The sequence below is a fragment of the Lepidochelys kempii genome, chromosome 7 (assembly GCF_965140285.1).
Source record: "Lepidochelys kempii isolate rLepKem1 chromosome 7, rLepKem1.hap1, whole genome shotgun sequence".
In the NCBI taxonomy this organism is placed as follows: domain Eukaryota; kingdom Metazoa; phylum Chordata; order Testudines; family Cheloniidae; genus Lepidochelys; species Lepidochelys kempii.
Genome location: NC_136386.1, coordinates 276,794 through 301,006, shown reverse-complemented (window position 1 = coordinate 301,006; position 24,213 = coordinate 276,794). Strand labels below are relative to the sequence as shown.

Sequence of the window (24,213 nt, the reverse complement as noted above, 5' to 3'; positions counted from 1 at the left end):
CCTGGGAGCAGGCAGCATGAAATCCTAAGATGAAGGTACTATGCATGGACAAGCATCCCCTGCACTGGAGATTCTGGGAAACAAAATTTGCAGATAATTCAACATAAGAAAAGGGCCTGTCAATGGGATACAGGACTAGCTGGAATCTTTCCTAGATAAAAAAAATCTCATCCATCATTATAGGATGTCACTGTTAAAAATTTGTGCCTAATTTCTAATTGGAATGGGTCCGGCTTCAGCTTCCAGCCATTGTTTTTTTTTCTGCCTTTCTCTGCTAGATTAAGCAACCCTTTAGTACTTGGTATTATTTCCCTGTGATGGTACCGACACACTGTAGTCATGTCACCTCTTAAGCTTCTTTTTGATAAACAGGTAGAGCTCTTTATGTCTCTCACTGTAATCTATTTTCTCGAGCTTTCTAATAATTTTTGTGGCTCTTCTCTGCACCTTCTCTAGTTTTTCAACATCCTTTAAAAATGTGGACATCAGAACTGGATGCAGTATTCCAGTATCAATCTCCCCAACGCCGTATAAAGAGATAAAATCACCTCTCTTCTCCTACTCACTGCTCCCGTTTGTACATCCCAGGTTCACATTCATCCTGTTTGCCCCAGCATTGCACTGGGAGCTCCGGTTCAATTCCTTGTTAACTGGGACTCAGATTTTTTTTTTTTCCCCCCAAAGTCACCGCTTTCCAGGATACAGTCTTTCCATTTGGCTCTATTAAAATGCATTTTGTTTGAATGGGCCCAGCTTACCAAGTGAGCCAGACTGCTGCGTACAACTGCCTTGGCCTCATCGTTATTTAATACTCTGTCAACCTTTGTGTCAGCTGCAAATTTTATCAGTAGTGATTTTATATTTACTCTCCAATCACTGATGAAAATGTCGAATAGCACCAGACTTAGTAAAGACCCCTTGCAGAATCACTCTATAAAGTCTCCCATTAAATAATGATTCCTCATGGCTATTACAATTCTTATATGTGCTTTGTTGATATTGTATGTTGCTAATTTTTTAATCAGAATGTCATGGGGTACGAAGTCAAGTGCTGTAAAAAGTTTAAGTATTACTGCTTTATCAACCAAACTTGTAATCTTGAAGAATGAAGAATGTAATCAGGTTTGTTTGACAAGACCTAACTGGCACTAATTATATTCCTATCCTTTAATTGTTAATAGACTGAATCCCATATCAGTTTTTTCATTATTTTGTCCAGGACTTAGGTCAGCTTAACTGACCTACAGCTACCTGGATCATCCCATTTGGTCTTTTTGACTACTGGCACAATAGTAGCACTCTTCAGTCTTTTGGGATTTCCCCACTATTCCAACATTCATTAAAAATTAACATCAGTGGGACAGAGATCTCCGCAATCACTTCTTTTACAGTTCTTGAGAGCAAATTATCCAGGGCTGATGGCTTAAACATGTTTATTATCCCTAGTAGATGTTGTTTACCATTTTCTTTAGTTACTAACGAACTGGAAAGGACTTCAACATCTTCATGTGATATGAGTACACCATCCTGTTTCTTTCCAAATACAGAACAGACAAATTTATTGAACACTCCTTTTCATATTCTGTATGCGGCTGGCTGCCTCACCCAGAGTCTTCTTCCAGAAAGTTTTATTCCACAAATGCAAAACCTCAAACACAAACAGTTCCCGAGCCCACCCTGGGCTACAGCTCCCAGTGGCTTTTGCCCTTTGCCTCTCTCAGAGTCTACTGCAGGAGTCTGTCTCTCTCTTGCCGCTCTTCAGTCCTCCTCGAGATAATCTGTCTGGAAGTTACCCTTCCACAGCACCTACCAGAGAAGTCAACTGCTCTTCTGCAGCTTTCACTACTAACTGAGCTCTCAGTAGGCTCATCAGCCTGGCCTAAGAATTGAACAGGGCCACATGATCCCTAGCCAGTCATAGAATCATAGAATATCAGGGTTGGAAGGGACCTCAGGAGGTTATCTAGTCCAACCCCCTGCTCAAAGCAGGGCCAATCCCCAATTTTTGCCCCAGATCCCTAAGTGGCCCCCTCAAGGATTGTTCTCACAACCCTGGGTTTAGCAGGCCAAGGCTCAAACCACTGAGCTATCCCTCCCCCCCAGTCATAACCAACTGGGAGAGTAGCTGATCTGTCACAGGCGAAGCTGGGCACAACTCCCCTTCAAGGGCAAGCCAGCTCATGATAGCATCATGAACAGTTATGCCATCTCCATCTAGTATACCTATACCACTGCAAGGATTTTTTGTTCCTTATATATTTAAAAACCCTTTATTGTCCTTCACTTCCTCAGTCATGGATTCTTCCCTGATGTCTTTAGCTTTCCTATCAATTTTCTACACTTCATAACTTCTAATTGCTATTGATTGCTGTCTATTTCCCCCTTTTCCCATTCATTCTATATTGCTGTTTTATTTCTAATTGCTCTCCTCAAGCCCCATAGAACCCTCCAGCAACAATGCATGGCGCTAACAAGCTATGCACATAGCACACAGCTCTTTTTTGTTCCACTCCTTCTCCAGCTGTTGGGCAATTTCTCATTGTGTGTCATATTGTATCTCATTTAGGCTGTAGGCTAATAAAAGCAGGGACTGCCTTTCTTACCATATGCCAGTGAAGTGACATTAAGATCTATGGCACTGTCAGGATATCAGAACAGTCCCAGGCCATCACCTAGGAAGTTGGTTTATGTGGTGTTTATAGTGATTTTGAGCTGGTTGTAGCCTTACCTCCACAGAGATGACACTTCCTGGCTTGTGCCGATATGGTTTGGCAGGGTCCTCAGCATTCAGGGGTTTCAGGATTGGATTGACTTCATAGGAGAAGGGTGTGGGATGCAAGGACTTGAAATCAAAGCTCAGATTATCCAGAATAAATTCCAGTTTGACCTGGACAATCCGCAACAGCAGGTTAATGGCCGGAGTTTTACACAGGATAAGGTAGGAGGAGTTAATGAGACATAGTTCTTCAAACTAGGAGCAGAAGGGAAGAGAGTCAGGAATCTGAAAGAATAAGTCAGCCTCTGTTCTAACGCTTCTGCTCCCCTGTGGCATCCCATCACCAGGGTTCTGTGGGACAAGCGTAAAGCAGAGCACAGGGATCCCCTGCACTCATCCTGTCTAGGTGCCATCCCAGTCACCCATCCCAAATGCAGAGGACAAGTCTGAACTTTAAGGGATTCTCCAGGTGATTTTAGTGGTCTCCGAACTCTTCTCAGCTGCGTGGAGCACCTGGAATCCCCTGGCCAATAGTCCCTATATTTAAAATACTACAGGGCTGGTGACCGGGCATTCCCCATAGAGAGCTCTCAGACCTAGCATTCACAGCCCCATGGATCTGACAAAACCTGTTTGTTTACTTTCGTGGTCAACTGCAAAGCCCATCTGTTCACTTGGGTTTTCTGTAGTTCAGCTGCCTGGGAGGCTGCATGCCTCTAGGGGGTGGAGGATGCTGCCATTCCGATTTATCAGTGATTTTTGTTACCTTTGTGGTAATGTTTTTACATTTTGTAAACATGGCAAAAGATTAATATCTAAATATATCAAATAGCCTCTGTTCCCCCGCTGGAATTCACAGCCACAAATAAAACCTGTCCAGAATGATAGGGAAATATGGCTTTCAATAAAGCATAAGAATTGTCACAATGGAGCAGACCAATGGCCTGACTGGTCCTGCATCCTGTTAGATGGCAGTCCAGGATGTACCTAGTATACCCAGAGAGATTCACCCCTTGGTCACGAGGGCTTTTTAAATGAGTATAATAATAATGCACCACCACCTATTTCAGAGAAAAGTGGCCACCTGATAATGCAATCTGCCACCCGTGCAGTATGATTCGGCAGGGGATGGGCAGAGGTGACTAGGTCAGCATTTCAGAGGCAGTGGGGATGTGCACCAAGCCCTCCACTGCGGCACATACAGCACATGTGCAGCAGTGGACGTCCAGCTCAGTGGTGTGCTGTGGCTACCAGGCTGTTAAATGAAACCCTACCACGTTGGAGCCTCTACTGAGATGGACTCTATACAGTCTGAGACACTAGAACAGCTGCTCCACAGGGACTCTTCTTCTGGGGTAGTCCTAATGGCAGGTGAGGTGCTGTAAATGGCAGGCGGAATTGAGGGGATAACAACTTCATTTAACTTTGGTTTTGTTGTCATCTCTCTGTGTGGGGCAGGGCCTTGGCCCCACTAAGGCAGAGCCACGCTAGGACAGGGTGAAGTCTGTCTTTGTGGGGGCACTGTGCAGCCAGGCCTCACAATGTAATTGTAGATTTCCTCATGCCTTCTGCTGCTGTCATGTCGTTTGTCTCCCACACTGGAACTTTCTGCACAGGGTCTGGGGAGAGATGGGGATTTGGGAGCTGGAATTTTACAAAGTGGGGAGGGGAGTGTTAAACTTTGAATCTGGGGGACAATGTTTCACCAAGGAAGACTTTTTGTTTCTCATGTTCACTCTTAGTTTGTAGGACCCAAGACAGCTATAACAAGGGGCACAAGAGCCTCTGACATAGGAGGTCTCTGGCCATTAGGTCAGTAGCACTGACAGAGGCCTTCAGCCTCAATTCTATTGCATGCTTTGCCAGCACAAAGGTCAAGATACCTGCTGGATGCTGCACAGGGCATTCTGTGGGCACTCGGTTTCTGGCATGATCCTACGCCATCTCCCCAGCCCTCGCCGGCGGCGTTCTGATGGTGAAACCGTAATCCGGATCTTTGGATTTTGTACAACATCTAGGTTATGCCCATGAACTCGGATCACTCTCCCACCACTGCAACACACAGAAGCAGTCAGTGTCACTTATTTAGTCACCATATAACAACCCATAAGCTGTGTCATCCCTGACCCATGGCTGGTGCCAACGTTTGTAGGCCATGCATCCATCTGATGGCTCAGTACACAAGTCTGGACTCACTCTACCCAGATGCTCAGATACTAAGGTGATGAGTGCAGTAAAAATACTTAGACATCCACACAGACACGGTTAACACTCCGGTACCCGCTGTGGGAGTGTGTGGGCATGCATGCATGCACGCACAGCTCTCAGTATCCCTGATGCCCTGTTGGAAGAGTTGTGCACTTGCAGTGCAGCTCTCAGTACCTGAGGAAGCTCTTGGCTGGCTCTGCAAAAGTGATATTGGGATCCAGAGTGTATTTGAAGAGGAAACCCTCTAATCTCCGTTCCCTGTGTCCATATCTGATAGTTACTGGAAGCTCCACAGACACGTTACTGGGGCTCGTCTGACACTGTAGCTGATTCTCCTGCACCTCCGAGAGACTAAGAGACACAAAGAGGAGAGACCAATAAAAGGTTAAAACATCCTCTGAAATGCTGCACCTTCATTTTGCTGAAAGCGCTCCAAGCACCCTACAGCTTGCTGCTCAGGTTTAACGCCCACCTTCTTAAAGGCCTTGTGTCCCACCTACTTACAAACAGGAGCACTCAAGACAAATGTCTGAGCTAGCCATCATTGCTGCTAGAGTGAATGGCTGAAGTGCTTTCTAGTGAGAAGTCTGGGCCAAACCTGAAGGGAATGGCGCATGGCAGTCTGTTTACAGTTACAGTCTGCAACTACACAGCAGCTCTTACATGTGGCAAGGGAGGTCTCCAATTAGAACCCTGATCTCACTGGGGCACCCAGTCAGCAACTTGGAGCCCAGCAGGGTCAGGCAGGTTCCTCCAGCTTTAGGGCCTTGAGATGGAGCAATGGACTTCAGGTCTGGGTTCTGAATGGAAAGAAAAGAGAGAAATGAATGAATGAGGAACATTTAGCAAAATAAGTGAAGGAAAGACATAGTAGAGAGACCCTGATAGTGAGTTCCATGTGCTCTGAGCCTGCAGCTCGCACGTTACAACCACACACATGTATCTGGCTGTGTTCTAGCAGCTCTGCTGTTAATGAATAGAAGCAGCAGAGAGGGGGATTAAGGTACCAATAGGAAACACTAGCTGTGCACCAAAATCTCTCTACAGGTAATGAACAAAGATGAACACTGCAGGGTACAGAAATATCAGCCTCAGACATGAGTCTGAGATTAACTGTTTAAACAGACTGCAATAACAGTGAACATCAAGTAAATATGCTGATTACAATCTAGTGGATTCCATCTCCAAAACTGGATGTAAAGTGGACGTGTACCCTTTGGAGATAATCTCCAAAACTCACTTGTCTGTAGTGATTGACTCCCAAGCCCACGTGAAGTGGTAAAGGTGGTTGCTGAAGGGAGGAAGGTAGGTGAATTGGTGCAGCTGTTAAGGATGAAGACAGTAATTCAGGCCCTCAACCAGCCAGCCAAAGTTGCTGCTTGGAGGAAGAAAGATGTGAGGTGGAAGGCTGAGAGGTGGATGGTCATTCATACAGCCACTGGGAGTTCAGAAATTGGGCAGGATGGGATCTCTGAACTCTTTGGGACTTGCTAAATGTTCTCTTGTAGGCAGGTGTATAGGTCCCAAAAGAACACAAAATAGCCTTAGAGTCCTTTAATGTGCACAGAGATTTGTCCGTGCTGTCTGCAAACAGTTTAGACCCATCAAAAGGAAGGTCCTCTACCCTATTTTGGACCTCTTTGGAAATCCAGAGAGCTGGAGCCAGGAAGCCCTTCTCATAACTACAGCAGTAGAGAAAGAACAGGCAGCTGTATCAAGGGAGGCTTGTAGAGATGTTCTGGAAAGTAGCTGACCCTCCACAGTGACTGCCTAGAATTGCTCTGCTGGTAGGCGATCAACAAAAGAGTTCAGTGACGCTGACAAATAAGATTCTTTACCAAGTACGTCTAGATGCTTATGGTCTTTTTCATGGGGCATGGATTTAGCATAGTGCTGCCTTCCAGGGAATATTTCTTATCCACTTCCTTGTGGATAGGTGGAATAGTAGCTGGGGTGTACCAGACAATCTTCACATGGTCCAAAAGGGCCTCTTTGACAGGCAAAGCCATGTGGGCAGACAAGGGTGAATGAAGGATATCAAGCAATTTACAATGATGTTCTTTAATCTCCTCAAGAGGGATCTGCAAGGAGTCAGCAATTCTCTTGATCAGATCCTGGAACTGTTTAAAATCGTCTGCTAAGGATGGAGGAGGAGGCATGACTGATCCATCTTGAGATGAAGAGGAGGTGTTGGCTGGAGGAGAGACCTCTTCATCAGCTCTAGCTTCCTGCTCCTCAAAGTTTTCTTTTTGAGGATCAGATCTCCAAGAGAGGGCAGATGATGATGGTTGCTTATCTTTGCAATGGGTGTTGCTCAAAGTCCTGGAAAGTTGTTGGTGAGAGGTGCCCAAGGGTCCCAGTATGGCCCAGGAGGTGGTGCATAAGGCTTAGGAGGGGGCGCATAAGGCATAGAAGGGGGCATCCATGGTGCTCACAGCAGCAAGCTAGTGGCTACCTTGTGCCACAAGTGGTCATAGCCTCAGAGACTTCTGGAAAGGAGGCCTCTATACAGGTGAGGAGGAGAGCCCTAAATCAATATTTAGGATACCAAGGCAAGGTCTTCATCAGAATCCTCTTCCTCAAACTCACTATGGAATGGTGAAGCGCTTGGAGAAATCTGAGGTGAAACTGTCAGAACCAGGTGAACCTCCAGCGATCTTGATGTCCGCGGTACCGAAAATACGTCAGAGATGAGCAGTGGAAAATCAGGCACCTCAAATACACCCAGGTCATGGAGAAAACAAAACTCCTGCAGTACCGAGCATACTATCTGTGCCAAAGCCATGGTCTGCACCAAGGTAATAGTGGTCAAGGGAGCTGATGGTACCACAGGTTTCAGCCACTCCGAGGGAAGTGTGGTCAGAACCCAAGTGGGCTTCTTTGATACCAAGGAAGCAGAGGAGCTCCTCTTGGCCCCTTGGTCCACTAACTGTACCAATGGTCTCTCCAGGCCCGAGACTTTGCTGTCTTTCAGTCTAACAGTGCCCTGAGTACCTGAGGAACCAGCAGCCTGGAGTGTACCTGATTGGAGTGCGGATGGTGCTAAAGTAGTTGAAGTCACTGAGAACCTAGGCTTTTTCAAGGTAGATTCCCTACCCAGTGAATTTGAGGCAAAATCTTGGGAAGACTTATGAAAGAAGTCTTGCATCTTCCTCTTAGATGCCCTAGAGGAGTGCAGCACAGAGATAGTGGAGGTAGCGGGTTTGCTCGCAGACAGGTGTATGCGGGGTGGGGGGGAAGGAGAGGAGGTGGAGGAGATGACAGACACAGTCCCTGGGCATGGGTCAGCAGCCAGGGAGGAGACAAAGTTTGATCTCCCTGTCTTTTCTAGCGCTAGATTTCAATGCCAGACAGAAGTTAAACTTCTGGGCATTGTGCGATTTCCTGAGGCAACAGATGCACCAGGAGTGCCCATCACTTACTGTGATTGCCTCCGGGCACGATAGACAACATTTGAAACCGGCAGAACTGGGCACAGCCTCCCAGTGAACAAGAAAACATCTTATCTACTAACTAATGTCTATCTAAAAGGGCAGAAAACTCTTGCCTGGAGTCCTGATGCAGCAAGTCTTTAAATTTTGCCATATAGTCCCACATATTGTCATCATACCTCCCAAGCACAGCTTGCTGGTTAGAGATACGAAGCTGTAATCCATCCACTGAATAAACTTTTCTGCCAAACAAACCTAGTTTTTTTTGCCATTTTGTTTGGAAGTAGCACTTGCCTGGCCTTGTCTGTCTCTCTCATTGGCTGCTAGGGACCCGGAAGAAGGGTGAGAATGTAAGTATTTGTACCCCTTGGCCGGCATGTAGTATTTCTTCTCTGCCTTCTTTGAAGTGGGAGGGAGAGAAGATGGGGTCTGCCACAGGGCTCTGACAGGACCCATGATGGCCTTGTTGATGGGTAGGGCCACTTTAAATGCTGCAGCCAAGATATCAATGAGGTTATGCAAAGATTCGTTGCGTACCTCGCTCTCTAGTCAATGGTTTGCTGTAAAATTGGAAGGGCATATCTATTGGGTTCCTGCAGGGGTCAGTCCTGGGTCTGGTACTATTCAATATTTTCATTAATGACTTGGATAATGGATGGAGAGTATGCTTATAAAATTTGCAGATGACACAAAGCTGGGAGGGATAGCAAGCACTTTGTAGGATAGGTTTAGAATTCAAAATGACTGACAAATTGGAGAATTGGTCTGAATTGAACAAGATGAAATTCAATAAAGGCAAGTGCAAAGCACTTCACTTAGGAAGCTAAACAATCAAAGGCAGTTACAAAATGGGGAAACTCTCCAGGTGATAGTACTGTTGAAAAGGAACTGGAGGCTATAGTGGACCACAAACTCAGTATGAGTCAATAATGTGATACAGCTGCAAAAAAAACCTAATACAATGCTGCGGTGTATTAACAGGAGGTAACTGTCCTGCTCTATTCAGCACTAGTGAGGCCCAGTCGGAGTACTGTGTCCAATTCTGGGCACCACAATTTAAGAAAGATGTGGACAAATTGGAAAGAGTCCAGAGGAGAGCAACAATACTGATAAAAGGCTTAGAAAACCTGACCTATTGGGAAAAAAACTGGGCATGTTTAGTCTTGAGAAAAGAAGACTCAGGGATAAATTGATAACAGTCTTCTAATATGTTAACAGTCATTATAAAGAGGACAGCAATCAATTGTTCGCCAAGTTCACGGAGGTATGACAAGAAGTAATGGGCTTAATCTGCAGCAAGGGCAATTTAGGTTAAATATTAAGCTCTGGAATAGGCTTCCAAGGGAGGATGTGGCAGCTTTTAAAAACAAGTTTGACAAACACCCATTAGAGATGGTCTAGGTTTATTTGGTCCTGCCACAGTGCAGGCACTGGACTTGATGATTTCTTGAGGTCCCTTCCAGGCCTACATTTTTACGATTCTATGACCTACACAACTCCCACTCTCCAAGAGAATCTGTGAGCAGAGAATAGCATTGCAGCTGCAGTCTTATGGAAGCAGTATAAGAGGGGTTTGAACTGAGATGTTACCTGATAGGCAAATATGTGCCTAGAAACTCCATGTCCTCCTCCAAGTACTTCCACTGCAATGTGCCCAGATCTCTCAGCCCAGCTCCCACCGGTGATGCACACAATACTGCAGGGAAATCAGAGGACAAGGTCACTGTAGGGGTCACCTTTTGGGGTGCAGTGCAGACCAGTGAGAGGTTGTGTCACTGCTTGTTCTGTAATCCTGAGTGCCTTAAACTGCTCTGCTGCTGGAGCTCCTGGCCTGCGTGCTCCCACACAGCATCTAAGCATGCACTAAGTGTCTTAAGTGTTGAGCAGTCCAGCAGCCTGCTTGCTACACCACAGCCATACGTTGGTCTCCATCAGCCTAGATTACTACTCGCCAACTGACCCCAACACACACCCCAGTTCTGAATTTCCCCAAAACCATCTGCCCTGAAACGTCCAGCCTTCTGCTGAACTAAGGTCTGTTGCTCCTTTAAAGACAGAAAAGCATAGCAGCTTGTTGCCTTAACTGGAGTTGACAATCACTTCCATTAAAAAAAGCTGGGTTGGTTTAGATCAAAAATAAAACAAGTTTATTAACAAAAGAGATGGGTTTTAAGTGAGTTCAAATACAAGGGATAAAGACAAAATAGTTTCATGCAAATAAAAGTAAGATACACTTTCTAGTGGCTAAGACTTAACTCATCAAGATACAGCTGGGTTCAAGGTAAATTTTTTTTTTCCTCCCCTTTCCAGCCATGGCTGACCTTCTCTCAGTCAGGATCTTCCACAGCTGTACAAGTGTACTTGTTTTCATTGTGTTCCCAGGTGAAAGATCTTTGCCAAAGCAGGCTTTTCATAACTCTGTCCTATTCCCCTTGACCCATTTTTTCAATCAATTCACACAATTTATACACACATTTTCTATGACTCATCTTGTCATTCATTTTGAGGTTTCTCATTTTTTTCTATACACTTCAGGAGTAGTCTGGAACCTTTGCAATACAGCCTTTTAAAATTCACCATATTTCAATGCTTGTTCAAGTTCCATTTCATTAAATACATTTAAAGCTTTCCCCCAGAGCCCACTAATGAAAATTGGGACTTCTTGGAACGCTCTGGAACGTAGCCTTTCAAAAGTGGTCAAGGATTCTTCAATACAGTCTGCTTCCTTTGAATGCAGGACACAACTTGTCCCAGCTGGGTGTTCCTTGGGGAAAGAGTACACCTGTGGGCTGTGGAATTTGTCCATGCCTTTCCATCATGTCCAAGTTATATAACCTCTCTTCTCTTTTTCCAGGGCTTCTTTGTCTTTCAGCTCTATGGCTTTTTGGTGGGCAACTGCTTCCAGGTCCTGCCTGTGTACCTCTTCTTGCTCTTTGGCTTCTATCCTTTTCCCATTTTTAGTATTCACGATCCCTCTTGTTGTTCTGCTTCCCATTTCTGAAGTTCTCATGCTGCATACTCAGCCTCTCTTTTTAGGGCTTTTTGCTCCTTTCCAATTCAGCCAACTCTAGCTTAGTGATTGTTCCACTGTCATTCATTTTCAACTTCCTTTGTTCTATTTCCCTTGCCCAAAGTAAACAAACAGAAAATAATAAAACTGTAACCTTTCTTTGACTGTTCCCAGTCTTATCACTTGAGAATCACTTAAAACTGTTTTCCAAGTATAAGTGTAAAGCTTCAGTCAAAACAGCAAGTTGTGTGTAAATCCTGCCAGCTATGCCATTGTGACATTTTGGGGTTCATCCCAGACCCGTGGGAAGTTGTATCACCACTTGTCCTGTAACCCTGAGTGCCCCAAAATGCTCTGCTGCTGTAGCCACTTGTTTGGGTGCTCTCAGCCAGCACACAAGGATGCACTAATTGTCTGTGCATAGAGCAACCCTGGTCCAGCATCTCTGACTTCAGCAACCTACTTGTTACACTACTGCCACACTCTGGGCTCCACCAGTGTTGGTTACTAGTAGCCCACTGACCCCAAACCTGAATCCCCCAAACCATCTGCCCTGATGTGCCCAGTCCTCTCCTGGAACATTCAGAGGACTAAAGGTCTGTTGCTCCTTTAAAGAGACAAAAGCACAGCAGCTTTTTGCTTTAATTGGAGTTAACAATCACTGTGATGGGATCCCCGGGATGGAGCCTGGGGACCACGGGTACCACTGTGCCCTCCTGAACCCTCTCCAGCCTGAGCTGTCTCTCACAATGCCTTGTAGTGACAAGCAGCAAGCCCTTCCAGGCACTGTTATCACTCCGCATGTGGAGCCTCAACACCCAGCTTGATTGCATGAATGCTCCCAGAACCACACATGAATCACACAGAAAAAGGCACCAAAGCCAAATACCCCCAGCTCCCAGCACTTTACCCCAGAAATATACCGTCTTGCTCTGCTCAAGATAAGCAGTTCAAATTTATTAATTGGTTCAGCACTTCATCAATAGAAAGTGAACATACATCAGCCTTTGTAAAACCTGAGCACATTTACTATTCATTTCAGGCAAACTCACTGGTAAAGAAACACTAAAACAGGTTTATTGGCTACAAAAGATAGATTTTAAGTGACTATGTGACAGGCAAAGAGTCAGAGTTAGTTACCAAAATAAAATAAAGCATGCAGTCTAAACTCTCAACCCTATTAGACTGGGCAACATACAGATTAAGCAGTTTTTCTCATCCCACTGGATATTGAAGTTCATAGTTCACAGATTTCACCCTTGAAATCTGGGCCAGTCCCCTCATTTGGAGTCTTCAGAGTGTCCTTGTTGCTTGTAGTGCAGGTGGGTGAAGGAGAAAGGTCAAGCATGGGCCTGCTGTTTTCTGTTTTATACCCTCAGTCCATGTGCTTGGAAAACACAAGTCCAGGCATGTCTGGGGGGCATTGCTAAGTCTCCAGGCAAGGTTGAGCAATTCCTCTGGTGTGGCCTTATACAGGTGAGTCATTGAATTGTAGCTCCCTTGCTGGACAATGGCTGTTGATAGTTTTTTGACACCCGCTCGTGTGTTGGTTACTTTCCTTGCTGTTGCCTTTGGGGAGCTAGTATCTGACTGATTCCCCAACTTTCAGCACGTTTAAGTGACAACCATACAACACAATTCTCAATTTCATATGCATTAATGATATACATATATGGATAGAGAAATTACTTTCAGCAGATCATAACCTTTCCTCATACCTTACAAGGCATGCTTTATATGTAAGATCACGATTATATAAAAATGACGAATATGGGGGATACAGGACATCCCTCCAAGGTATAGGATGTCACAATCACTTGAAGGCAAACACGGCACTGGGTTGATTTGGAATAAAAATAAAACTAGTTCATTAAAGAAAGAGAAAGGTTTTAATTGAGTTCAAGTATAAAGTCAGATAAAGTCAGAATGGCTACAAAGTGAAAAACGCTTTCTAGTGATTAAGACTTAATAAAGCCACAGTCATGGTTCAAGGTAAGATTCTTCCCACACTCCTTCCAGCCAGATGGCTGACAACCCCCTTGGTCAGGTTCTCCCATAAGGTCCAAAGTCCTTGGTTCCTTGTCTACTTAGGTGAAAGATCACTTGGGTTTTCTTGCCCCTCTCTTTTATAATCCAGTGAATATTTTAAATGTATCCTTCTCAAGGTTCAGTGCCCCTGCTGTGAGGAAAGGTGTCATGGAGTCTGTTGGAGACTATTCCATGCTGGTTTCTTCCCTGCTGGTGCTTTTTACAGCACAAATTGATCTGTCCCTGTAGCCTCCAATACGCCAATGACTGGCAACTTGACTGTGATTGCACCTCGACGGAAATGTCAGCCTTTCCTTTGCTTGAAAAAAATCCTGTTTATTCACTCCTCATACTGATCTGGTTCAAACTCATTTTAGTTCCATATTTCCTTTCCATTTATACAGTCCTTTGGGCGTTTGCCGCACGCATGCCACGCAAGAATATTAATGATCGGTGTGATATTGGCTTTCCAAAGATACCTAACATGATACCTATTAGATACAAATTATGTCATAAAGTGAATTGGAGTACACTAAACTAGTCAGGCCTGCTGAAACTTGATACCTGATACCAGTGAGACCCTTGCTCTCTGACATTGGGATGCCCTTAGGGTCACAGTAGGGCAGAGGGTGGAGTAGGACCTACATGCCATCTGCACAACACAATCTGTTCTAAATCCAATTTAACAACCAAGGTCCTATTTCCTTGACAGTTCATAGATGGAGATGTGGGTTCTAATATACCTGGGAATTGAGCCATTAATGGCCTGGGATCAGAACCAAAGCCTTAAACTGGCAATGGAAACAGCCTGGAAGCCCTTAGTGGGATCAGAACAGAGGGAGGATGGCAGGGAGGAGACACAGCTGTGTTTGTGCCACCTAAAATCTATCCATTGCTTTCTTTTTCAACTTCAGATACAGTGAATCACAGACCAGTGCATGGATCACAGTGGCCAGGTCCTCGCCCAGGAGGAAAAGGTGGAGTTTTCTACTGAGCTGGAGGTGAAAGGTGGCGTTTTTAGTCACTGAAGCTACCTGCCACATAGACTCAATGATGACTCAGACAGTATGACAACTCTTTGCACTGCTCTGGCAAAATGGGGCTAGATGCTTTCAACCGAAGGTGAAGCAGCATACCAGCTAGCTCTTCAAGTCATTTCCCATCTAACTAGCATCACTTCAGTCTTGCCTGTGTGTCAGTAACAAGGGGTCTGATACAGGGTGTCTGTGACAGCTCGCCACAAGTTTTTACTATTCCTCTAATAGTAAATTAAAGTAAAACTCAAAGAACTCGCCCTTTAAATTTCAAACCAAAACTTACTGGGTGGTCGCACCATTTAAGTGAAGGTGCACCTGCTGTTAGGACCAGGACCAAGACCCTGGGTTAGGCCTGTGGAGCAAATCTTCCAACTTAGGTATTCCCAGCACTCCTCTTGAAGCAGGCAAGCTTTAACTTGTCTGGTGGTTCCTGATTGGCTATGCCCTCCGTTCTATTTGATCCCTGTAACAGGATGGCTTTCCTGTGGGCTGGAGAGCCTGAGGCTAAGCCAGCCCTGATTATAAGATGAGCCCCATCTGAGGTGAATCTGGGATTCCAATATAAACAGCAGCAGGAAGCTGCAGGTAGGAGTGCAATTGAGTGAATAGCTGAGATGAGACTGCCAGAGGCAGGAAGCCTGGTGATAAACTGGGGAAGCTCAGGAGACCATGTGAATCTGGTAGAAGGAGTAGCTATGAGGAGTAAGTGTGGCTCCTCAAGAGCCCTAGCCAGACAAAGCTGGGGAGTGGGAGTTAAAGAAGGGACAATGAACTGAAAACTGTTTGCTTTGGACTTTTGGATTCTGTTCTTGTAACAAACTCTGTTACCAGCCTGAGGAGAGCTGGGGAAATTAAAAGATTGAACTTAAAAGGTCACTGGAGATTGCGTGAGTTCTTAAAGGAGCCCAGAAGAAGGGGAAATAGAGGGGGGATGTCAGAGTTATAATCATAGAATATCAGGGTTGGAAGGGACCTCAGGAGGTCATCTAGTCCAACCCCCTGCTCAAAGCAGGACCAATCCCCAATTTCTTTTTTTTTTTTGTCCCAGATCCCTAAATGGCCCCCTCAAGGATTGAACTCTCAATCCTGGGTTTAGCAGCCCAACTCTTAAACCACTGAGCTAACCCTCCCCCCCATGAGTGACATAGGGAGGAGGGGATAGCTCAGTGGTTTGAGCATTGACCTGCTTAAACCCAGGGTTGTGAGTTCAATCCTTGAGGGGGCCTTTTAGGGATCTGGGGCAAAAATTCGGGATTAGTCCTGCTTTGAGCAGGGGGCTGGACTAGATGATCTCCTGAGGTCCTTTTCAATCCTGATATTCTATGGCCACGAGGCTCCTACCAACGAGGGGGAGCCATCATGCTACAATCCCTGACCTGAGTATAAGGCCTCTTGGCAAGACATTACTAAATGCCGCACAGAGTCATCTGATAATGTGCAAGTGCACCTCCTGCCCTGTGAGCCCTTCGACTGGCGCGGGAGCAATGGCTGACAGCAGGAGTTCCCACGGCCACTTCCCAGAGAATCTTACTCGACTCCCAGGGGTAGGGAGCTGCTGACATGGGACAGAAGCAATGTAATTGTAACAGTCATTGCCATGTTAAAAGGTTACTCAGACATTCTGCTTTGCTCTTTGCTCCACCACCCATGTCCATTCAGTTCTCCTGCCCCTGCCCATGTGTCCCAGATGCCTACTCCCTCGCTATCCTCCTGTGTCTGCTGCCATACTCCCTGGTTCCTTTCTGCCTGCTCCCTTGATTATGCTTCCCAGCATCCCTGCTCCCTTGCAGCCTAGGCCTCCTCTCACCTGCCCATATTGCCAGCCACATTCTTATGGCCCTTTCCTTCACCTGGTCCCCTAGACATACTGTCTAGCTACCTGATTCTCTTCTGGCTCTGAAGGTAGATCTTGTTTCCCTTCCTTTTTCTTCTTTAAAGATGCCTCTACAGATCTTTAGACTCCAGTTTGTGACGAAGAGCCTTGACGTAAGGACCAGAAGCCAGCATCATGTGCCCTGCCAGCCATTTGCTGGCCACCAGCAAGTGATCTGGGGCCCACTAGGGCTCCATGGAGAACAGTTTGACTATCTCTGGCTGAGAGCATTTTGCCATCTGAAAGCTGCCTCATTTTCACCCTGGTTTTACTGGTAGGTGGAGGTTGTCATTATGATGATGCTCCAGCTCTGTTTGGAGGTTGTGAGCAGGAATAAGAATCATGGTGTCACCTCCATCAACACTATTCCCATATTAAGCTACCCGTTGCCTGTGGTATGAGACAGTATTTTTGTGCTCAAATAAATTTGTTAGTCTCTAAGGTGCCACAAGTACTCCTTTTCTTTTTGAGTATTTTTTCAGTTGTGCAACTTGCACAAGCAACAGCCTTTTCTATCCTGTGATTACCTTGCAACAGCAACACCTGGCCTTGGGGTCACATGGTATATTTAGCAGGAGCAGCACTCCTCTGGCACTGGCAGCTTGTTCAGAATGTGGCAGCATTATCTGCTCACTGGCTTGAGTACATGTCACCAAACTAAACTGCCTCAGAGCTCTTTACATTTGATGCCTGTAAAGTGATGGATTTACCATGGGCCCACTGGTCTTTAAAGCCCTTAGAAGTAGGCCCTGGCTGTATATCAGACTTCCTCTTTGAGACTCATCTTGACAGGTTGTACCTGGCACCCTCTCCCTATAAGGAATCCCAGTGCCTCATTTCAGGTTGTCAGGTGAAGTCGTCTTTGCTACAGAGGAGGTCACTTCCCTTTCACATTAGTCTCAGCCTCTTGCCTCCTAAAATTGAACTAATGCCAACAAAGGTGTTTTGGCTTTTTTTGGAGGACACTTCCCTCCTTTCCCCTCCCTGTTTTTCAGATCGTGTTTATTTCAGTCTGATATTTTTATGAAGACTATCACATTAGTTGTTTTTGTTGGGAGTGATGAATGCTAGGGGTCAGGCCTCTTTAAAAATAAACAGCTTCTGTTCAAATTCAATGCCCAAGTGGTGAGTAGGTGTGGAAAATTGCTTTACTCGGGTGTCACTGCCCTTGGGAAGGTGCAAAAGGCAACTCAGTGTCTGGAGCAGAAGGTTTTGATCCAGGTTACCATGGCTAGGGAGGGGGTGGGACATTACCCCATTCTGATGTCAGTGGCCCAGTGGGAAACCCAATGTCTCATTCCGTGGGGGAGTTTCACAGATACACTACCTGCTGGAGATTTCATATTCTTGAGCATCTACAGCACAAGGAATTCCTGCAACAGTAACGGTTTCTGCAATGTCCTGATGTTTCTGGCCAAGGTTTGAGCCAACAATAGTGAGTCTAGTGCCACCTTCAACTGGTCCAGATAGGGGATAAACCTGCAAAGATACCCAAGCATGTGTTCATTTCATAGCACCTCAGATGCAGGTAGCCTAATAAGGTGCCGGACCCAAAACAGCCAAAGTTCTGTCCTCTTCCTAGGCTGGCCAAAGGAGACACTTTTTGCTGGCCAAGACTCGTGTCAGGTTCTCTTGCTATAGATTAGCTGCTCTATCATCACAAGCAGGAAGGGCTACTCCTGGGGGAATTCTATGCCAAAAAATTAAAAATTCTGTGCACAATATTTTAAAAATCTGCAAAATTCCACATATTTTATTTGTCAAAATAATACAATATAATCAACAGGAGCCCCAGATGCCGGGGGCTTACAGCAGATGGGAGTGCTCAGGGGGAAATCACAAATTCTCCATGAAAAATTTTTTTGTGGGTAATATTAATTCTGCACAAATTCTGCATTGTGCAATGGTGCAGAATTCCAGCAGGAGTAAAGTGCTGTAAATGAGAGACCTAGGATCCGTGCCCTCCTCCTTCCCACACTTTGGTCTTATCACTAATTTCCACAAAGGTATAATGCCATTAAATTCCCCTTTAGAACAGCTGTGGCAGCCCATCCTTTGCCTACTCACTGCTGCACTGACTGCTTCTCTGGGGGCTCTGGTGATGAGGAGCTATTATATAAGCTGTTATCTATTACTTGTATTGCAGTAGTGTCCAGAGGGTCTCCCATAGGTTCAGTGCCCCACTGCGCTAGGTGCTGCACAAAAACACAATCAAAAGACAGTTCATGCCCCTAAGAGTATATAGGATAAATTATGACAAGAAGCATCAAGTGGATATAGCATGTAACTGGAGGGAGGACAAGGTGACAGCAGGGGGCACAGAGTTACAGACACATACGCTATGGTAATCAGCAAGAGACAGGTCCAAAAGATTTTTTTTTAATAAACCAGAATTAATAACCACCTCTGCTCCCTCTTCCATCCCTGCCAAGTCAGTGTCACTTCGCCTTGTGCACCTTCATTATTTCAGGCTCAGCTATCATTATGCTAGTCTATCCCAATCACTGAGTTAGGACAGCAAGGGGATTCTACTCTTTCGACTTCATCCCCAATTCCTGGATCCAGCAGCTTCCTGCATATTGGTTTCAATTGGTCTGAGGTATACATTTGTTGTTTCTTTCATCTTGGCTACTACAGATTGGTTGCACTCTTGCACTTTGTGTCAGGCTCTCCAAACTCTCAGTGCTGAAGAATTAACAGTGGGAGAGGAACCGTTGTTGCTATTTGGACTGTCTGAGGTTTTTTTGGCTGCTTTGTGGAACCCCCATTGCGCCTGAGTGCAGTACAGTAAAGAGTAGTGGTTACTCACTGAATAAATGAGGGGTGCAGGACATACATCCGCTATCTCTTCTGTGCAGGATCCTCGGAAGATGCAGTTGGGCTGCTGCCCCCCACACCAAACACAGTTATACTTGGAGTCAGCTGTTTGGCAGCGGCTGCAATCAGAGTGTCCCATGGAGCAGTTATAGAGAGTTACTGCAGAGGAACAACATTCAAAAGGGCATCTGTGAAAATCCCAACAGTACACAGAATGACCCCAGCAACTAAGCACCTGGCACTAACAAACAAAACAACAACTCAGAGCCTGTAACATGCAGGCTGAAGGGCTGCCCCTGATTTCCCAGTGATGGGACTATTGTAGGACACCCTGAACACCAACCGTCTCAATTTAAATTTTCCCAGCTACCCCATGTTCCATTCCCTAAATCCCTCTTTTACTGGTGAGGTGTCACTCTCCTACCATAGAGATCCACAGCGCTGTCCACTCGGAGGTGTTGCTTCCTCTGCACAAACACCACAGCACTGAATTCAAGTTGAGGTGCCAAGTAACTATACTGCAAAGAGACCAGAATGTCAGGATATCAAATGGACCAAATGAGGCCTCTAACTAACTCACTGAATAAACAGAAGTGCCTCAGTACTTCACACAGTAGTTTAACACAGGTTGCAGCAAATAACTTGCCTCTTTCATTAAGAGACAAAGGGCCTGACTCTCAAAGATGGGCAGGGTAATTGCATATGTAAATGTGTGCATGCAAATGGCTATTTGTGTGCCTAACTGACCACCTGCAGATGCAAACACCCAAATGCATGTTCACATGTGTTATTTGTGCAAAAAACTCACTCCAGCTGAGACATCTTGTGACAGAACCAGTATGACTCACCTCTCTGTGAACCTGGTCAGTGTTCCCACATGAACCAAAGTGAGATCGCTGATTAAGTAGAAGGTGATTACCAAGTCAACAAGGGGATTCAGCTCCTTAGCTGAGGATGTTTGAAAGAGACGGCAAGAGCCGGGGAGAGCTGGAAGGAAGGGTCAGAGAAGCTTAAGATCTCAGACAACTGTGATCTCTTCCTCCCCACCCCGCTCTGTGCCTTGGTAGTAGGGAAAGATTTGGGGAAAAGCTTTATGCTGTGGGGAACAAATACTTGTAAAATACATTGGAAATAAAGCACAGAACTTGTCACTGGTGTGCATGAGGATTCTTTGCAGTAAGGAATCCAGGGTGAGGGAACCCCACCCCATGAGAACTGGGAGCTTGTCCGAGATCTTCTGTGCTGGGCAGTGGAACAGCAAAAGGAGTTTCAGAAAATCTTTCAAGCATTTCAGCAGACCCAGCAACAAGCAAGACAGTCCTTGTTATCCTCACATGTGGAACAATAACAGAACCTACAACAATTTATCGCACAGCAGGCACAGGTGCAGCAACAGCTCATGGAGAAGCTGGTGAATCCCATGGCAGGGAGTGATAACTGGGTGGTGGGCACAAGACTGTGCAAAATGGGCCCAGCAGATGATCCTGATGCCTTTTTGTTGACATTTGAGAGGGTGGCATGAGGAGTAGGCTGCGAGAAGAGAGTATGAGCCCTCCAATTAGCTCTCTACACTTGGGAGAGGCACAAGCTGCCTATGCGGCACAGAGTGATGCACAAACAGCTGACTATGATATAATAAAAGCAGCCATATAAGGCGGCTCCAAGGTGAGAGCTCAAATATCAGATACCTGGCAGGCTGACGTGATCGCGACCAGGAACGTGACCTTCCAGGAGAAGAGAAGGAGAAAGCAGGAAGCCAAAGGCTCGAAGGGGTACCCGTGAGCCATCACAGCACCAGATGCAAGTCCCATGGAGGAACAAAATCTCGGACATGTGGGTTGAGGCGCTCCAGGCCCTGATATAGCTGTGATATCCTCAGAGAAAACCCACCCACCACTCCAGGGCAGGTCGAAGGCCGAGATGGCTGCTAGATGGACCTTGATGGATGAGAGTGACAAGCCCTGAAGCCTGAGGTGCAGGGGGTAGTCTAGAATGATCTGCAATGGGGCTCGCTCGGGACATACCCCCTTATTCGCCATCCAGCAGGTGAATAGCTTCCATTTGGCCAGGTAGGTTGCCCTGGTGGAGGGCTTTCCACTGCCCAACAGGACTCGTTGGACCTCTAACGAGCACTGCCGTTCTTGCACATTTAGCCAAGCCATCAGATGAACCGCCGCCAGGTTCGGGTGCAGGAGACTGCCATGGTTCTGGGACAACAGGTCTGCCCTGAGCAGCATCTGGAACGGGGTCGCCACCGAGAGATCCAGCAGAGTGCTAAACCAGTGTTGATGGGCCCACGCCAGTGCTAAAAGGATGATCTTCGCCCTGTCCTGCTTGATTTTCATGAGGACCCTGGGCAGCAACGGCACCATGATCAAAGTCCCTGTCCCTGCCCTGGAATGAGCAGAAGACATGGCATTTTCTGTTCTTCCTGGACGTGAATAGGTCCACCTGGGGAGTTCCCCACCTGCAGAAAATAGAACTGACCACCTCCGGGTGAAGGGGAGAGAGGGGGATGTCCTGCTGAGGCAGTCTGCCCAAGCGTTCCTGGCCCCTGGGAGGTGAGCAGCCATGAGGTGGATGTCGTGCTGCAGGCAGAAATCCCTGATGTTGATGTGCAGGGACTGATTGTGACTGAACGAATGGCCTTGAGTACTAAGATTGCCCAGATGGGCTCCCCAACTCAGGTCCGAAGGGTCAGAGACAAGAGTCATCGATGAGATGGGGGTTGCAAAAGGGACTCCTTCCAGCACCAGCGTGGAATCTTGCCACCATGTAAGGGATGACAGTACACTGTGTCACCCTGATCACTTGGTCCATACTGTGCCGGTTGGGGACATAGACCGACGCCAGCCATGCCTGTAGGGGCCTGAGGAGGAGTCATGCGTGCCAAACCACATAAGTGCTTGCTGCCATGTGACCCAACAGTCTCAGGCATGTAGGGGCAGTGGTGAGTGGTTGGAGACACAGACGAGATTAGGTCCACCATGGCATGGAACCAAGTTTCAGGGAGGAAGGCTCTGGCTCAAGTGGAGTTGAGTATTGCCCCAATTAATTCTATATGTTGCACTGGGGTGAGGGTCGACTTTTTGTCATTTATTAATAGGCCCAGATCACGGCAGGTGGAACAGACCAGATTGAGATGTCTCCGCACCTGATCCGAGGACTGGCCCCTTATCAACCAGTGTTCGAGGTACAGGTAATCTGGACTCCCAGATCTACCCATGTAAAGTGTTTGTGAACACTTTCAGGGCAGATGAAAGACAAAAGGGCATCGCCGTGAACTGGAAATGGTGCTGGCCCAACACGAAACAAAGGAAATGCCGGTGCCCTGGGAATATGGAAATATGGAAGTACGCATCCTTTAAATCAAGAGCGGTGTACCAGTCTGCCAGATCCAGGGAGGGAATGATGGAGGCCAGGGAGACCATACGAAAACTTTTTGAGAGACTTGCTGAGGTGTCACACTTGTCCTTGTTGAACCTCATCAGATTTCTTTTGGACCAATCCTCTAATTTGTCTAAGGCCCTCTGTATCCTATCCCCACCCTCCAGCGTATCTACCTCTCCTCCCAGTTTAGTGTCATCTGCAAACTTGCTGGGGGTGCAATCCACACCATCCTCCAGATCATTTATGAAGATATTGAACAAAACCGGCCCCAGGACCGACCCTTGGAGTACTCCGCTTGATACCGGCTGCCAACTGGACATGGAACCATTGATCACTACCCGTTAAGCCTGACAATCTAGCCAACTTTCTATCCACCTTATAGTCCATTCATCCAGCCCATACTTCTTTAACTTGCTGGCAAGAATACTGTGGGAGACTGTGTCAAAAGCTTTGCTAAAATCAAGGAACAACACGTCCACTGCTTTCCCCTCATCCACAGAGCCAGTTGTCTCATCATAGAAGGCAATTAGATTAGTCAGGCATGACTTGCCCTTGGTGAATCCATGCTGACTGTTCCTGATCACTTTCCTCTCCTTTAAGCGCTTCAGAATTGATTCCTTAAGGACCTGCTCCATGATTTTTCTAGGGACTGAGATGAGGCTGACTGGCCTGTAGTTCCCAGGATCCTCCTTCTTCCCGTTTTTTAAAGGTTTCAGAGTAACAGCCGTGTTAGTCTGTATTTGCAAAAAGAAAAGGAGTACTTGTGGCACCTTAGAGACTAACCAATTTATTTGAGCATGCTCATGCTCAAATAAATTGGTTAGTCTCTAAGGTGCCACAAGTACTCCTTTTCCTTTTTTTAAAGATGGGCACTACATTAGCCTTTTTCCAGTCGTCCGGGACTTCCCCCGATCGCCATGAGTTTTCAAAGATAATGGCCAATGGCTCTGCAATCATATTCGCCAACTCCTTTAGCACTCTCGGATGCAATGCATCCGGCCCCACGGACTTGTGCTCGTCCAGCTTTTCTAAATAGTCCCGAACCACTTCTTTCTCCACAGAGGGCTGGTCACCTCCTCCCCATGCTGTGCTGCCCAGTGCAGTAGTCTGGGAGCTGACCTTGTTCGTGAAGAAAGAGGCAAAAAAAGCATTGAGTACATTAGCTTTTCCCACATCCTCTGTCACTAGGTTGCCTCCCTTATTCAGTAAGGGGCCCACACTTTCCTTGACTATTCCTCTCATCTATCAGAATGGCGAACTCCTGTGCCCGATCCTGTGGGAGGCTCTCTTTGAACTTGCCGACAGAGTCCCACAGGTTGAAATTGTAACTGCCAAGTAGCACCTGATGGTTAGATACCCTAAATTGGATGCTCACTGTGGAATAAATCTTTCTGCCAAATAAGTCTAGTCTCTCGACATCTTTATTTTTGGGCATGCCATTTGCCTGACCCTGCCTGGCCCTTTTGTTGATGGCAGACATGACCAGGGCCCCACAGGAGGGTGCATGTATAGATATTCATCCCCCTTGACGAGGACATAGGACTTCTTTTCTGCCTCCTTGAACATGGGCGGAATGGAAGATGGGGTCTGCCACACCGACTTGGCGATCTTCTGGACCCCGGGTAAACATGCAATGCAACCTGGGCAAACAGGCAATGCGACCCGGGCTAGGGCAGAGGAGGGAATGACACTGAAGAGGTCAT

The 24,213-nt window shown here is 46.4% G+C and overlaps 1 protein-coding gene across 13 annotated transcripts in view; it reads right to left on the bottom strand.

Annotated features, from left to right (window-relative positions):
• Positions 1 to 24,213, bottom strand: part of PLXNB1 (plexin B1) — a 191,026-nt gene that overhangs the window by 35,521 nt on the left and 131,292 nt on the right. For 11 of the 13 annotated variants that reach the window (XR_013636020.1, XM_073350752.2, XM_073350758.2 and 8 more), the window contains 9 exons: positions 19,545 to 19,638; positions 19,113 to 19,279; positions 18,439 to 18,498; positions 17,631 to 17,782; positions 9,946 to 10,051; positions 5,588 to 5,724; positions 5,099 to 5,275; positions 4,600 to 4,768; positions 2,729 to 2,971 (listed from right to left, as the gene is read on the bottom strand). Coding sequence is in view for 12 of the 13 variants with exons in the window: in XM_073350752.2 (XP_073206853.1) it covers positions 2,729 to 2,971; positions 4,600 to 4,768; positions 5,099 to 5,275; positions 5,588 to 5,724; positions 9,946 to 10,051; positions 17,631 to 17,782; positions 18,439 to 18,498; positions 19,113 to 19,279; positions 19,545 to 19,638 (1,305 nt within the window). In the remaining variant the exon portion in view is untranslated. The remainder of the gene's footprint in view (positions 1 to 2,728; positions 2,972 to 4,599; positions 4,769 to 5,098; positions 5,276 to 5,587; positions 5,725 to 9,945; positions 10,052 to 17,630; positions 17,783 to 18,438; positions 18,499 to 19,112; positions 19,280 to 19,544; positions 19,639 to 24,213) is intronic. The other 2 variants (XM_078853512.1, XM_078853513.1) reach the window with 2 other exon arrangements.